The sequence below is a fragment of the Acromyrmex echinatior genome, chromosome 7, assembly GCF_024713525.1.
Source record: "Acromyrmex echinatior isolate Ae372 chromosome 7, ASM2471352v2, whole genome shotgun sequence".
Classification (NCBI taxonomy): domain Eukaryota; kingdom Metazoa; phylum Arthropoda; class Insecta; order Hymenoptera; family Formicidae; genus Acromyrmex; species Acromyrmex echinatior.
Genome location: NC_141858.1, coordinates 13,282,111 through 13,298,051, shown reverse-complemented (window position 1 = coordinate 13,298,051; position 15,941 = coordinate 13,282,111). Strand labels below are relative to the sequence as shown.

Sequence of the window (15,941 nt, the reverse complement as noted above, 5' to 3'; positions counted from 1 at the left end):
ATTACACACGCGCATTTAGAACATAATTTTAACCACAAGTTATAGCCTTGTGTCTTCGGCGCTGCGCTTGTTGTTCTGTCGCAGTCAGTGTTTGTACAGCCGTCGTATAAGTCTCTTTTGTGGTGCGGTGTCTTGCTTGGTCCCTTTCGTGAATTTGAACGTAGATTTCAAAATGTAACGACTTCAAAAACGCGCTCTTCGTGGAATGGGATGCGGTAGGTCGCTGCTAAGATCTTTTCTCCTTTCGAGGAACCGCGAAGACGAGCCAGTGAAGATCGAAGTCATGTTCGGTATGCCGAATTTTGAAAATTTATTTTATATTAAAATATATATTATAATAAAAAAAAATATGCTGATTAAAGTTGAATGTCGATGTGGAACATAATAAAAGTGAATATGAACTAATTCCTATTTTGTAATACCGATTACTGTTAATGATTACCGTTAATAAATTGATATAATTCAATGTCATTGCAACAGCAAATGAAATTGTTTGCGACTATTTGCTTGCTGTTTGTTAGCAATTGCTAGCAAGTGATAAATGAGAATAGTTCTAAAGATTGTGCAATAGTACTCTTTGAACGTATGAATGTAAGAGGACGAGAAGAAGAAAAGAGAGAAGAAACGACGATTAACTCATTCAAGCTAAATTGTGAGCACATCTCGACTATCTGGACCATAAAGAAACTTTTATTTTTAGTTATTGAAATAATTATTTTTAAAATAGAATAAGAAATTCAAACTTATTCTTTTTTGTAAGATTAATAAATTTATATTAACGATAATTTTAACAAATAATTAAAATAAATAAATATATAAAATATATAAATAATAATGCTCATTATTATAAAAAAATGATATATAAACGTAATAATTGAATTTTCTTTAAAAGTGAAAGGGAAAATACATTATGCATCAGATTTTCTTGGAATGTTTGCGCTTCGACTTGAGAGTGTTAAAAAGAGTCTTTTTGGCGCTCGATGATGCGCCAAAATAATTTAATTTCAAAGGTACATGGTGACGGCGCCGCTCGATCTTCCAAAGTAAATTTGGCATCAGTAAGATTTGCCTAGACAGGCTGAAAATAGACTGATTGATTCGGAAAATACTTTCTGAAAAATATTCCAAAAATAATGCGTGTAATAAAATATTTTAAAAACGTATATGTGCATATATGATTTATCTAAATACATACAAATTATAAGAACATTTCTTATACTATATTATTATGTAAAGCTAAAAAAAGAAAGTAAGTGGCTTCTTTGTATTTATATAGATAATCTAAAAAAAGAAATTATATTTGTGCACGAAAATACAAATAAAAATTAGATATTTTTGAAAAGCACACACATTTTTTGGAATAATTTTTTGGACAAGCATTTAATAAATATGTGTAAATAATTATTTTTTTTTAACATGTAGAATTTTATAGTTAAAAAATACTGCTGTTGTAATCTTTTTAGTAGGGAATATTCTTATAAGAATGTAAGCATTGAAAGTAACTGAATGTTTTTTTATTTGTATCGTCATTTTTTATTTGTGACATCGAGTGAAGAAAATCGAGTATTTCAAGATGATTAATTTCGGGTTCAATGCGGCACATGTGGCAAATCGTGATTGTTCAAAATTCATATCGATTCCATCAGAACGTGTCGGAAATAATGCAACCAAAGTTGGAAACGTGATTATTCGAATGACAGATAGAAAATTGAGCTTGAGAGTTCATCTGCGATTACTCGTCCTTGCACGTGATATCGTCGCATTGCTCTCGTTTAAAGTACCACGTACGGGAACGTGCGGGAATGCATTATTGATGCAATTTAACTTGAAGAATATACATATATTCGAAGAATAAGTAGAACAACAGATGTTAACAGTAATTATTTGAGTTATATTGCACAATTAAACAATTTCAGATTTAGTCATTTGTAGATTGTTTACATAACATCAAAAAGTACATTTGTTAGAAAAATACGAAATTATTATTTTCATTTAGATTTATACATGCGATATTCGAAATACGAATGTATGCGTATGTATATATATATATATATATATATATATATATATATATATATATAAATAAATGTATATTTTTAAAATTAATCCTTTATATTATTTAATCTTTATAATTAATGATACATAAATTATGAATTACAGGGTTCAAATAATAATGCAAATATTATTTTACATTTTTATTTATCTTTGATTGTGTGTGTTCATGGATAATTATAATACTAAATATTAAATTTAATCTGGAATTGATATTTATTGTCTTTATGAATAATTAGTATACACCTAACTTTATATGTCTTTTAAGCCACTTTATTTTTACATAATTTATTTATTTACATAATTAAATTATATTAAAAAATAAAAAGATATTAAATTAATATTATTTAAAAAATTAAGTATGTGACTAGAAATTATTATTTATATCAGAAGGAAGTTTAATATTTACTATTAAAATTTATATTAATATGTGTTTATTATATATTTGTATATAAATTAACGAATTTAAATTTATCTAAAAAAATATCTGTTTCAGGTGGAAGACCATATGGTGAAAATTCGTCCGGAGACAAAGACAAAACAACGATGGCACGATCAGGAGATAGTGGAGGAGGTGGCGGAGGTGGTAATAATGGAGTAGGTTACGGTAGAACAATGAAAGAGTACGAGGATGAATTAAGCAATTTGAAAAAGGAGAACTTCCAGCTTAAATTGCGAATTTATCTCCTGGAAGAAGGGAACCCTTCAAGAAATGGCATCACTTTTTCTGACGAAGATGTTATTAAAACGAATGTAGAATTGAAGGTTAATTAATATTCAATACACTTAACAAATAAAATATAGATTGTTTCTATATGATGATATAATCGAAAAGAGAACAATGTGTTTTTGAAAAAAATTAATCGAACATCTAAAGTAAAATGTTTTTATATAATCCTTTCATATTTTTGTTTTTGTGAAAAAGATTTATTTGAATAGGTTTATATTTAACAAATCTTATTGTGAATTATTTTTGTTTATATTAGTTTTTCTGACATTATCAATATCATAATCTTGTTTTATATTATAATTCTACTAGCTTTTTATTAGTGTAAATTCTTTACGCGCGATTTTTCGAAGGAAGTTATTATGATAAATATATTATAATTATATATCATATAAAACCTATAAATCTAATTATATGATACTGTTTTATATATTATATATTACTATCACCATGAAATGTTGATATTTAGGAAGAATTGGAGAAATTGAGGAAAGAATTGGTGGAGAAGCAGGGCCTTCTTAATCAGGCAGCTAGAGCTTTTAAATTATATGAGGAACAGAAAGCAGCAACTTCTCGTACTCAAGATCAATATCAGCAATCGCTTGAAAAAGAGCGAGAAAAAGTAACCAAGCTTGAGAGAGGTAAAAAAAACTTATTCTGTCTGCTGCACGATGATTTTGCAATTATTATATTTATCATTATTTTGATAAAATTATCTTGTAATATATATAAATTTTATTCTAATGAATTTATTATTGTAATTATGTATTTATTATAAATAAATTCTTTCTATTATTCCAGAGTTAGCAGAATATCAAGAAAGGGAACTAGATACATCTATGTATTACAAGGAAACATTTGGTATTACTCCGGAACAAGCATTAAAAAATACGGAAAAGTTACGACAGATGGAAGAATTGGTGACTTCTCTTGAAGCAGAGGTATGTTTGTATAAATTGAAGTTTAATGACTCTTAAACTCTGTTCCAAGAATATAATTCTATATTTTGAGACATAAAAAGTTTAGTTAATAATACTATAAATTTCTCGTTATCTGTTTTATTAATAGGAATAAGAAAGTTTTAAGTTATATAGATTTAACAGAATTTAATTAATAGTTTCAAAATGTTTATATATTCTTATTCCAGAGATATCCCTTCCTCCAATTAATATATAATAGTCTAATTAAATAAATATTATCAGCGTTTATTTCCTTTCGTTGCCACGAGTTAAATGATTTGATAATTTCAACAGTCTTGAAAGAAATTAGTTAAAAAATTCTTGCTTACGCGATGACATGATTAATGCTTAGAAGAATTCATTGACAAAGCCTATAATTTTTCATTATGATTAGTAAATTTTATATACTTATTTGTTCGACTTTTATTGCAATATCGAGAATACGTTGTTTCACTAAATAGGTATAGTGATCTTAAGAGTATCATAGAAGGGAAGAATCAAGGAGAACTCAAGAAAACAGATAATATGAATTAAACATTTTCTCTTGTCTCTTGGGAATACGATACGAATTTGCTCTTTTCATTTCATGATCATAATATCTATAAAAGGAAAGTGGCACGCAAGGCGGAGAAAGATGTATAGTATTTATGTAATATACGATATATTTGCTACGTGATCTAGGTGAAACAGATAACTGGCAGTTTAGAAGAGGAGCGTAGTTGGACGCAGGAACTTGAGAACGAGCGAGATCAGTTCAGAGAGCGATTAGACGTGGAAACGCGGTTGCGGGAAAAGCAAGACAGTGATCGAGTACAAAGTATCGACAAGCTGCGCGATGAAGTAAAGGAATTGAAGGATCAACTGTTCAAGAAGGATTCTGTTGTGGAACAATATAAAAACGATCTCGCCGAACGAGACAGACTCATCAAACAGAAAAGCGCATTGTTAGAAGAAAAGTGTCAAGCGTATGAAGAAGTCAGTCAGGTGTCCGAAAAAAGGAAAAACCAAATCATTCAATTGAGGGCATCTGTAAAATCGCGCGACGACGTCCTCGTAGAGATCAACAATAAACATCGTGCATTGTTATCACAGGTGAATTAAATTGATCCTTTTTTCTTGAAACAAGTAGCACAAGATTCCGATTGTTTTGATGTGCTAGAAAAACTCGAGTCTTGAAATTAATTGTTTTATGATTTATTATGATTAATTTATGATTTACACATACAACCTGGCATTACTATTATCTTTTTTCCTTAATGTTAAATATCTTACGATCACACGAGTTTCAAATCTTATTTGTACATAAAGGAACTGTGCTATAGGTCCTTTATTTATATTTTTTTATTTATTATATTTATATCGTAATTATATCTATTGTAATTTATAATTATATTTATTATATTTTGTAGTGCGAAAATAATTATGGCAAGCGTTCGCCACCTAATAGTCCCTCGGCTGTAATTTCATTGACGAGCGATTATATATCGCTATCTATGGGGCAAAAGATATCTTGTGTTCAAAGTGCAACGAAGTATGATGGTGCCTATGATTGTGAATTAAATCAAGAAAGAGCGGCAAGTTTGAATTCATCATTAAATGGAGATGCCAGGGAAATCAGGCAACTTATAAAGGTTAATAAAACATTTCTTATTATTTGTTCTGCTATAAAATGATCTGGTAGACTATTTGATTTATTAAAAAATTTGAACTGCAGGAACTGGAAGAAAGAGACAATAAATTAAAACAGCACGAGGATTCTAGAAAGCAGTTGATATTAAAACTATGTAACGCTCAGAAGCAAGCAGAAAATGCAGAACAGAAATTGAAAAAGATGGAAGGTGAACATCAGAAAGCCATTAAAGCGATACAAGGTTTTATGGAACGCGAGCAACAAATGCGAGACACGGATTCTCATAAAGAACAGCAGATTATAGAATTGGAGGCAGAATTACGTAAAAGAAGGAACAGCCACGGTCCCGTCTCGTTGAAGGATCTCGGCATTAAGAACGCGGATGATTTTGAAAACGATTCCTGCAAACAGGTCAATATTGCGATTCATGTCTAATCTTGTTTGCTGATCTCTACGTTTCAAAATTGTGTACTTAATGATTAAATCTTTATTAGAAAATTATGCCATATATGGCATTTTTTAAATTATCTCAAATTCTGAAGTGTAGAGACGCTTTGCTTGCCAAGAAGCACGATGAAGCAACTTAGTATATTGAACATTTTCCTTTTCTTTTCAAAAGCATTAAATTCACTTAATTTTTGCTTCTTTTCTGCTTTATATCATCATTATTATGATTGCATGATTCTTATTGTTTTAAACTATTTTACTCGACAATTGCTTCTCTTGCAATGCATGACTGAGATTATTCTATATAATGTATTTTATTTTGAATTATCTTTTTTTTTACTATTTCTCTTGTACTTTTTATAATTTTATACGTGACAATTTTCTGTTATTTTTTATGAGACATATGATGTAATTATATGTATAAGCCAGAAAAATTTTAATAATACATATTTTATTTTTGTTTATTGCACTTTATTGCAACGTGGTGTTCAGAATATACAACAGATTGTATTGTTTATATTTTATTGTACATAGGAATTTGCACATTTGTACAATTTCATAATTTATTTAAACAATATCAATATTAAATTAATATAAATATCAACTTGAAAGTTAATTAACTCTAAGATTTTTTATCATTTTATTATAACAATATTCAGAATTCTCACAATAGTATCATGAGTTTTTCTAATATATTTACTGATATTTCGTTAATAGTATAGATAACAAATTTTTTATAGGATTTTTTCCATAACACATGTAATTTTACGTATACACATGAAATCCACTACACTGAGAATAAAATAGTCCTTTATGCTTTTTATTATAAAAGAGCATTTTATATAAATGTATTAAATACTTAAATTCGTTTTTATACTGCCATATTAAATTCTACATTAAAGTGTATTTTTTTATTTAACATTTATTTTATTTTTACATTTTAATAAATTGTTTTTGTACTTTATGTAATTTGACATAGATAGTAAATATCTACAGAACATTATTTTTTGAACTATTGTTTCTTTAATTTTTTTATTATTTATTGCCTTCGAATTATATTTATATATTTCATAAATTTTACTAGATTTTTTTTATCTTTATCTTGCACAGCTTGTCATTTTATAATTTCTCAATATTATAAAGTTTATATTATAAAGTTTTCTAAATAGTCCGTTGCATTGAGAAAGATTTTGGAGCGCGACTCGTCTGGTATCTCGAGAATACCGTGCGGGAAGACGCGGTCGTCGTCTATTAATAGAGATCGCAGTCTTTTCTCGCGGCTTCTTACGGTATATGTATCGCGATACGCGGCAGTCCTCATACGAAAATTCATCTCGACCGATCAGCCGCCGTAGCTGCGGTAGCCCCGAACGAATAATAATACAAGAATATAACAATACGAGCAACAACGAGATAGATTCATCGCCGATCATCCAGCAATCTCGACGATACTACGAAAGCGAAACTCGTGTCTACGCTCTGGAAATAGCGCACGATTGCTAACTTTAATACAGCACAAAGGAAGGAAGTCGTTACTTTGCTCTATGTGTCGAATAAATTGAGAGAGTATAAAGAACCAAGAAATTTGTGAAAATTAAACAAACTGTACCTTTTTAAAAAATTTAAAAAGTGAAAAAATCTTGTTAGCAATTGCGCTCTATGAAAGTTGTAATAATTCCAAATTAGCCAGTAATTACAGATTGCCGGATGCGTAGATAGCTGATATTGGCGTAGTCTTTACTAAGGATATTCACCAGTGCTGATCACACTAGCACTGACGTAGAGTATCTATCCGCAAGTCGATTGATCGATCGCTGCTTCTGTTGCTGTTCTTTAAGTTAAAAGTTTAATAACTAAATATGTTCTCTTGTCTGTGCGCCTCAGTGCGGATGGAGGTAGGTAAAGAGTGTTGTCGAGAGTGCTATCGTCAAAGCTATTTTCCTCAATATCCTCATCAAAGGATATTAAGGTTGTTGTACTTGGACTAGCATTTATAGATTTTCTCTTTGTAGTATGCTCTTTTAACTGACATACTATAGATCAAAATTAAAAAATAATTTAAATTGAAGTGCGAATAAATACTAAATTATATATTCAAACAAACATTTTTAATTTAAATAAACAGACTTTTAAATAAATAAACTTCTGACAGATAAAATAGCTTTTATCCAAAAACTAATTGATAATATATATTTTATAATATGCAATTTTATATTGTTTATATTGTAATTTGATTAGTCTTTTAATATCAGTATTTTTAAAGCTATATAGAAAATAAAGAAATTGATGCTTAAAATATGTCATACAATATTGACAAATAGATAAGACAAAATAGATAAGATCAATATTTAAAATAAAGAAAATTTTAAAGTAATTTCGAATTAAAAAGAAATAGATTTCCTAAATTTATTAAAGATTCTGTGATTGTGTGTGTGAAAGAACATTCTCATAGATTGAAACACTTTGTACATCTACAGCTTATTAAAACTTGCATGTAATGTATACTTGCATGTAATGCACTATTACATATTACACTTTTATTCGCGAAATATTAGATAGATTCATAAGTTAAATTTATATCTTTACTAAAATACTAAAATATTAAATATTCTAATTTACAATTAAAAATTATTTAGGTGCGAAATAAAATTAACACGCAACACAAGTTTTATGAAAAACATGATGAAAAATGTCTTCAGTGATTATAGATCATGATATTTTTCAAATTATTTTCTTTTTTTCTTTTATATTTTTATACATAAAAATATATTGCTATCAATTATTAAAGACAAAAAAACTTGCTATTATATTTTTGTTGAAACAATTATTCTCCAAAGCTTCTTTTATTACATAAATTTCAAATAGGACATATTTATTTAATAAAAAACAGAAGAGATTACAAGAAATGTGTTTTCCTTTTAGGGGCCGACGATTGTTACACTCGTACCACCGCGATGTTGGTCTAAGAAAACGAAAAGTTAACAAATTATTGTAATTGTTTCCCTGCATAAGAATGTATAATTTGCATGTAATATCTTTGCATTTTCTTCTCTTCTCACTTCTTAAAGGCTCGTTTCTTATATTATAATATTACATGAACTTGATTTTATTGTAATCAAAATTATATATGTGAATAAAGCATTCCCTAGTGAACCTAACGTTTTGAGTTTTATTGATATAAAATGATACTTTATGCTTGCAGCAACGTTTCGAAGAAATGGAAAGTAAGATTAGCGATCTGCGAGACGAAATCGAGACAATAAAAGCTGAGAAGAATCTCCTGGAAACACGCACGCAAGTCGAATTTAAGGTATGTCTAACGCAAATATAATTTCTTATCCATTATCGATATCGTACTATGATTTGCAATTGCAATATATTTCTACGTAATAATAAAATAACCAGTTTTATAAATAATTGAATGACATTGGCTTTTTAATTAAATTTTATAATATTGTGTTTATTTATATTTTATTATATTTTGGTAATTATGTTGTGTTTATTGTTATACTATTTATATTTCTCTTTGATGAATATATAATTAGTAATTAATTGCACAAACAATATAAAATAGAGTTCAAAAGGAGAAATATATAATATATTATGCAATATTGTAATATTTGCTTCAATCAGCATAATGTTAAATGAAAAATTGGTTTAAAGACAAAATGCTAAATGTACGTTATATTCGGAAAAAGAGACAGTAATAGATTTATTATAATAATTTTTATGATGTATATTTATATTATAATAGTAAATATATTTAAAATACTTTTGATTATATATACTTTTGGCTATGATATATACAATTTTATACAATTTTATTTTATCTTATCTTCGTTTATTAAAGCCAATTATTCTCAAAAATACAAAATTTTTTGTATATGTGATTATATGCTAATTATTATCTATCTATATATAATAAATAATTTTTTTAATTCATCTTAATTACACATTCTTACATATATATATTCGTCTTTTTAATATAATTTTTAAAAAATAAAATTATGCTGTTTTTGTACAAATTTGAATAAATTTGTTTCTTTTTTGTTGTGCAGGAACTTGAAGTTCGTCTTCTTGATAAGGAGCAAAAGATTGAGATCCTGGAGATGGAGAAACAGATTATTACGGAAGACTTAAAAAACAAAATTGCCGAACTCGATAAGCTCAGGCATGCTGAGATGAATAGTGTAGATGAAGTTAGTACTACCGATTATCGTGACGATATTCTGCCACGGGAAAATCTGCTCGAGCAGTTGAATGAACGGAATGCTGAGGTCGAAGAGAAGAATCGCAAAATCGAACAACTGACAAAGGAATTGCAGATGACGACTCAAAATCTGCAGATGTTGGTCAACACAGAACTCTGGAGCAAGAACAAAGAGATTGCTAAGCTGCACAATCACATGACATCATCGTATAGCCACGATAGAAACCGTAATAAGCCCGAGATTGTCCAAGAAGCCGATAGTAGCGTGCAATTGACGAATCTGATTCGCGAACTTAATGAGATTGGTGTCAAAGTAAATTTCATGAACGATATGATCCGACTCGATTACATCAACGGAAATGAAAAGATAGATGTGAAGACGCTAAATGAATACGTACAGAGTCTGTTGGCTCAGCGGAATGATCTAGAAAAGGAAGTGGATTATCTGAAGTGGCTGAAGCTTGTATCGAAGCCTGACATCTCCACAGAAATGGATGGTTGTGGTAACGAGACGGAACGGGCGAAGAACTACTGTGAGCTACTGCGCACGCATCTGAAGGATCTGGTGAAGTTCATGAAGGAGATGCTCAAGAATACCGATCGTACGGACACTATCGGTAACGAGCATAAGAAGATTGTGCTAGACGTTCTGCTTAGCTCCAAGATACTATCGGATGATTTCGTGCGTGCTCTTGAAGGCATGAACGTTCAAGATGATATAATTATGAATGATAAGATTGATGGTTCCATGAAATGGAATCGGTCCGAAAATGTTGTGGAGATGAAAAATCAGGCGTCGCAATCGGATTCGGAGACATTCTCAGAACCCGATCGGACCGTCTCCATGGCCAGAATTGGTCTGCAGGAGAAGCAACACAAAAACCTAAGTCGCTCCAGATTTACGAAGTACACCAAGACCTGCAGCGACTCCGAAGACTCCGCGGATTATGTGCCTTATTATAAGACCTACCAGAACGATCTCAGCGATTTGGATATGAGTCATCAAATACAGGAACTGAAAGAAACGAATAACTTGTTGTATTCTGAACTTAGCACTCTAAGGAACGATTTGACCACACATTCTTTTGATTGTGTAAGTGTACCTGTATATTTTTAGATCACTAATTAGCTTATTAATGCGGTTAAATAAATATTATTTTTTAACCAATCATTTTTAAACTAAAAGATTGATGTATATGAATTATTAAAAATAATTTATGATATAAACATATTCCATTAATTTAGAAATTTATAATTATAAAAGTTGAATTTTATTTACAGACCACTGATGAAAAATTAACGCTGTTTATTACGAAATTAGAGAAGTCTCAAAGGTTTTGTGAAAAGTTACAAGTTTCTTTGGAGAAGAGAATACACGAGTTCCACACGTTAAGAAAGGAGAACAAGCAGAATTGCATTCGCAAGACACAATTGGAGAAAAAGATCAGTGATGTCGAACAAATGGCGAGTGAAATTACCAAACAAAAAACAGAATTTTTACAGTACAAGGAAAACTCCGAAAGAAAGACTACAGAAACTCTGTTAATACTCAACAAAGAAAACGAATCGGTAAGTGTGCTGCTTTTTTACATTGATTATAAGAATGTCACAGAACTGCAGTTATTTGATCCATTTCAGTTGCGAGCGAGAATTAAACAGCTGGAGGAAGAAACCGAAACTGCCAAAGCAACCATATCCACCCTCAGACAAGAATTAGATCATCTCACTCTTTCGCACAGTCAAATATTTGTAGAGAACACCAAGTTAACGAACGACAAATTGAAACTCGAGCAAGATATAAGAAAAATGGAGAATCGATACGACGTGGCTGTTCGTTCGCTGCACGATAAATTCAGCAAAGAGGTAAACGAAGTTAAATTAGTTTATGAAAGTGTTCTCCGGTGTGTGTCAGCACTAATATGTGATGTAACATCGCCGTACACAGATATGCGATCTCAATCAGATCAACGATTCGCATAGAGCAAGAGTGCAAGAACTCGAAACGACTAATAAAGAATTCAGAAGACACATGGCGATGTGCGAGGCTAGCGATTCGACGGCGAGTTCGAGCGGCGTATCGTCGATACCCACGGACGCTACGCTTAAACAAACTTGCGATATTCTACAGGAATATCAACCTTACAATGTTAGTTGCTCGCCGTTTTCTCTTAATGCTAATGCATTTTTTTATTTGCGGAATATATTAAAGGTGGATATTGTATTTATGAGTGCATTGTCCACTTTTAACAATTGCGAATTATACGTAATTGATACCCTAAACTTCAGCAATAAACCTTTCAATAATTGCATGTAATGCTACATAATAAACATGCATATATTATTTTACATTGCATATTATTACACATTTAAAATGTTCCATAAATTGCTATTATTATTTTAGTATGAAGATTTATAAATTGCATTATTTATGATTAATTTATATGATTATAAATTACGGATATTTTATGATTTTATAAACTTGTTTGTTTAAAATTTTCAAGCTTGTGAAAGAAGATTTAATAAGAATAAGATTTGAACTTTGATTTCTCTAATTTATTATAGAATTCCCAGTTTTGGCAACCGATGAATTACTCTGCACTCGGAGGTCGCAGCAAATCCAGTTGTTCGCCAGATTTGGGAATAGAAAGTGATGCTGCTATTACCACAACAAGACCTTTGAAAGATACATTAAAGATCACAGAATCTATGACTAATTTATTAAGCGACGAAGACAATGGTAATCATAGAGCTCAAGATTCAAACAGTGAAAGTCCATTACCGATAGAAGGTGTGTTTTGAAAAAAATTGTTTAAAATGTTATGAATATGTTACATCCTTTTTGTTTTTAAAAACTTATGAAACTATTTTTATCTTATAATTTTTATTTGAAAATAATTAGTCTTATTTAATAATATTTACTTTTGAATTTATTTTAAAATAATTTAAATGATTCTTTAATGTTACAATTATAGGTCTTGAAGAGATGGAAGTTTTAAAACAGGAGAATGAAGCGTTAAAACGAAGACTAGTGAAAACTAGAAAAGCTCTGGAAGATACATTTGAACACTTATCAGCTTCAAACAAGAATAAGAAAAACGTTGAAAAAGCGATAATAAAACAGCTTATGGTTACAAGAAGTATCCTAAAAAAGACGAGGACATTCGATGAACCTTTGGACAATTAAGAGATTACAGACTGACTGATAAATAAAAAAATATTACACAAAAAGTGAAAAAGGAAGTAGAACTATGGAAGTTGTTACTTGTTGAATTGTGTTCTCATAGATTTACTGTTCATTCAATGTACCGTATTTTATCTGCGTTTCTCATTTATCTCTTCTCACATTTTTCCCGAGATGAGAGAATTAACGATACATTGGTACAAAAAAAAATGTAATACTCAGGCATTACGAAATTTTTAAACGAAGAAGTTTTCTAAGCGACAAATATTTTCATACACAGGAGAACCTATTTTCGCTATTTAAAAAAAGAATACAAAAAATGTAATGAAAGAGAGCTTAAGATGAACTTGTACATTGAGATTTGTATATATTTATACAGAATACGCGCATGATATTTTTGACATTTTTGTAGATTTTTTTTCATTGTGGAAAAGTTCTTCCAAGTACTGAATACGGCGCGAACGTCGATATCAAATCCTGTCTTCGTTTACTGACGTATTTTGCTTTATGAATAACAGAAATTTACGTATGTGTGTACATATAATAATTATAACTCATATATCGTTATGTAGCATCTGTACATAATCACCATGAATAAAGTGCCATTGATATGCAGAATGTGCGTCAATCACAAGTATGTACATCATGTTGATTATATTTAGCTTTTCGAATTTCTGCTTTTGAATTCGATGATCTACATCTTCCATTTCCGAAGTGGTTTAACCACACTTGGTAATGTGCCGCACACTTTGATACTTGATACATGAGAATAATAGGAATAAAACCACGCACAGAAATTAAGATTATGATAGAATTTTTATTATCACTCCATGACTAGATAATAATATAAAGATCCGTAATAACTCACATAGTGATGTGAAGTTTATGAACTGCGCCAGACACGCGAATTCCTTCGACCGCACATCCGGCGAGGAGCGGAGAGAAATACTGTACAACATTAATCTTTCTTATAAGTCTAATATACCTTTCTTACCGTTTCCTTCCGTTCGCGATAATCGTATCCGTTGGTAAAACGTATGAGAGCATGTAAGAGGACAAGGAGCGTGACGGGAATGGAGAGAGTTGGGAACGGTACCGAGATATATACAATTCTACAATGACATTCTTGCACTTTTGTCGCTATTGCCGCTCGCGTTGCATGCTAACATACCATTTAATAATAATATGAGACGTTTGGATTAATCAATCTATTGCTGCTCTATTTATCTTCTTCATTACGAAATCGTAAAAATTGCAAAGTGCCACAAAGCATACCTCTTCTGCTATATTCTGTATATGTATATTATATTTATTTAAAATTTTTGTGTAAAAACCCTGAAACCTCTTATTTTTATTATATTCTTAACAAAGAGGTAATATAATACATGAAAATATTATTGTAGAAAAATTATGATAATGTATAATGGCCGCGAATGTTTATTTTGCAATGAAGTTTTTTTCGCGTTGATTGGATTACACTTTTAAATCTAGAGGAATAGTCCTATCTTTATGAAGAAAATTTTCACAACATCGCAAAATAAATATTCTGCTGGCCATTATCTGAAACATTTTACCATTCTTGTGAACATATTTTAATAACAATAAGATACTCAATTTGTTAATTCATCTAAGATTCATATTATTATTCTATGGTTATTTCATTTAGCATGGCTTTATCGTACGTTCAATTTGTTTAATTTATCTTTCTTCTGTTTTGATTATCAACATATTTTGCGACTTATGACTCGAGAACTATTTTTCAATTTCTTTTCTGTATACACAATGACGCGAGTCACTTACAAGTTATCGACGGCTTACATGACCTCGTAGTCAAGCAACGAAGTGCAGTTCGAAATTACTATAATTTTGATCGTTGGTTGCATAAATTGGCGCGCAAAAATAGCATAAGAATGCACGAGATTGTACAATTCTACTCAAAGATTGTAGCGATTTTGCATTCGTTTTATAAATTTCAAATTTATATTAAATATAATAATTAAAACGTATCCAGTGGAGGTAATATGGACAATATGCATTTGTAGAAACATTTACAAATGTAAATTAAGTGAATGTTGTTTAACGTAACATTGTTGTGCATATTGAAATCTTTGCACGTCAATCTTTTTTTAACTAGCAAGAAAAAGTTTCCAATCCATGAATATTCAATTTTAAAAAAGAAAATTTCTATACAATATAATATCTAATTCGAAAGAAATGAAAATGTATTCATTCACGTGAATATAGTATAAATTATGTTATTAAGGTTACTAAGTTGGCGTAATTTGATTTATTTTTTTTTATGTTTAATAATGCAAAGGTAATTAGAAAGTAATAAGATCAGATGAATTGGACCAACTTTTTCCTACAGGTTTTCATAATTCATACTATTTACAATACACACGTCAAGATTTTAGCGTCACACGCAAGCAAAGTAAATCGTCATCACATATGTCCGATGCCCGATTTTCAGAATTCAAGTCTTCGAAGATCGCTCATGATAATAAAAATAAAAACAATTATTTTATTTTGATCGTCTATCGGAAATAATTCCTTATTTCTTCTATTCGATGATAACATAAAGCAATAAGATAGTAATTTAGATTATACAAAGCATTTTATCTCAACATTCCAAGAAATTATATACTTTTAAATACCTTAAAGATAGTAAGAAAATATAAAGAACAAATCTATCTGACAAGAAAAAAATGGATCATACATTCTTTTGCAAATTTATC

General features: G+C 29.8%; 1 protein-coding gene across 4 annotated transcripts in view; it reads left to right on the top strand.

The window, feature by feature from the left end:
- The window catches only part of cnn (phosphodiesterase 4D interacting protein centrosomin), a 30,030-nt gene extending 16,018 nt beyond the window's left edge, over positions 1 to 14,012 (top strand). For 2 of the 4 annotated variants that reach the window (XM_011066528.2, XM_011066527.2), the window contains 13 exons: positions 2,549 to 2,817; positions 3,249 to 3,420; positions 3,581 to 3,720; positions 4,420 to 4,830; positions 5,148 to 5,369; positions 5,453 to 5,779; positions 9,018 to 9,125; positions 9,874 to 11,118; positions 11,307 to 11,594; positions 11,664 to 11,888; positions 11,971 to 12,171; positions 12,588 to 12,813; positions 12,998 to 14,012. In XM_011066528.2, coding sequence (XP_011064830.2) covers positions 2,549 to 2,817; positions 3,249 to 3,420; positions 3,581 to 3,720; positions 4,420 to 4,830; positions 5,148 to 5,369; positions 5,453 to 5,779; positions 9,018 to 9,125; positions 9,874 to 11,118; positions 11,307 to 11,594; positions 11,664 to 11,888; positions 11,971 to 12,171; positions 12,588 to 12,813; positions 12,998 to 13,209 — 4,046 coding nt within the window. In that variant the 3' untranslated portion in view covers positions 13,210 to 14,012. Of the gene's footprint in view, positions 1 to 42; positions 291 to 2,548; positions 2,818 to 3,248; positions 3,421 to 3,580; positions 3,721 to 4,419; positions 4,831 to 5,147; positions 5,370 to 5,452; positions 5,780 to 9,017; positions 9,126 to 9,873; positions 11,119 to 11,306; positions 11,595 to 11,663; positions 11,889 to 11,970; positions 12,172 to 12,587; positions 12,814 to 12,997 lie in introns of those variants that run through there. The other 2 variants (XM_011066529.2, XM_011066530.2) reach the window with 2 other exon arrangements.
- Positions 14,013 to 15,941: the final 1,929 nt, after the last annotated feature.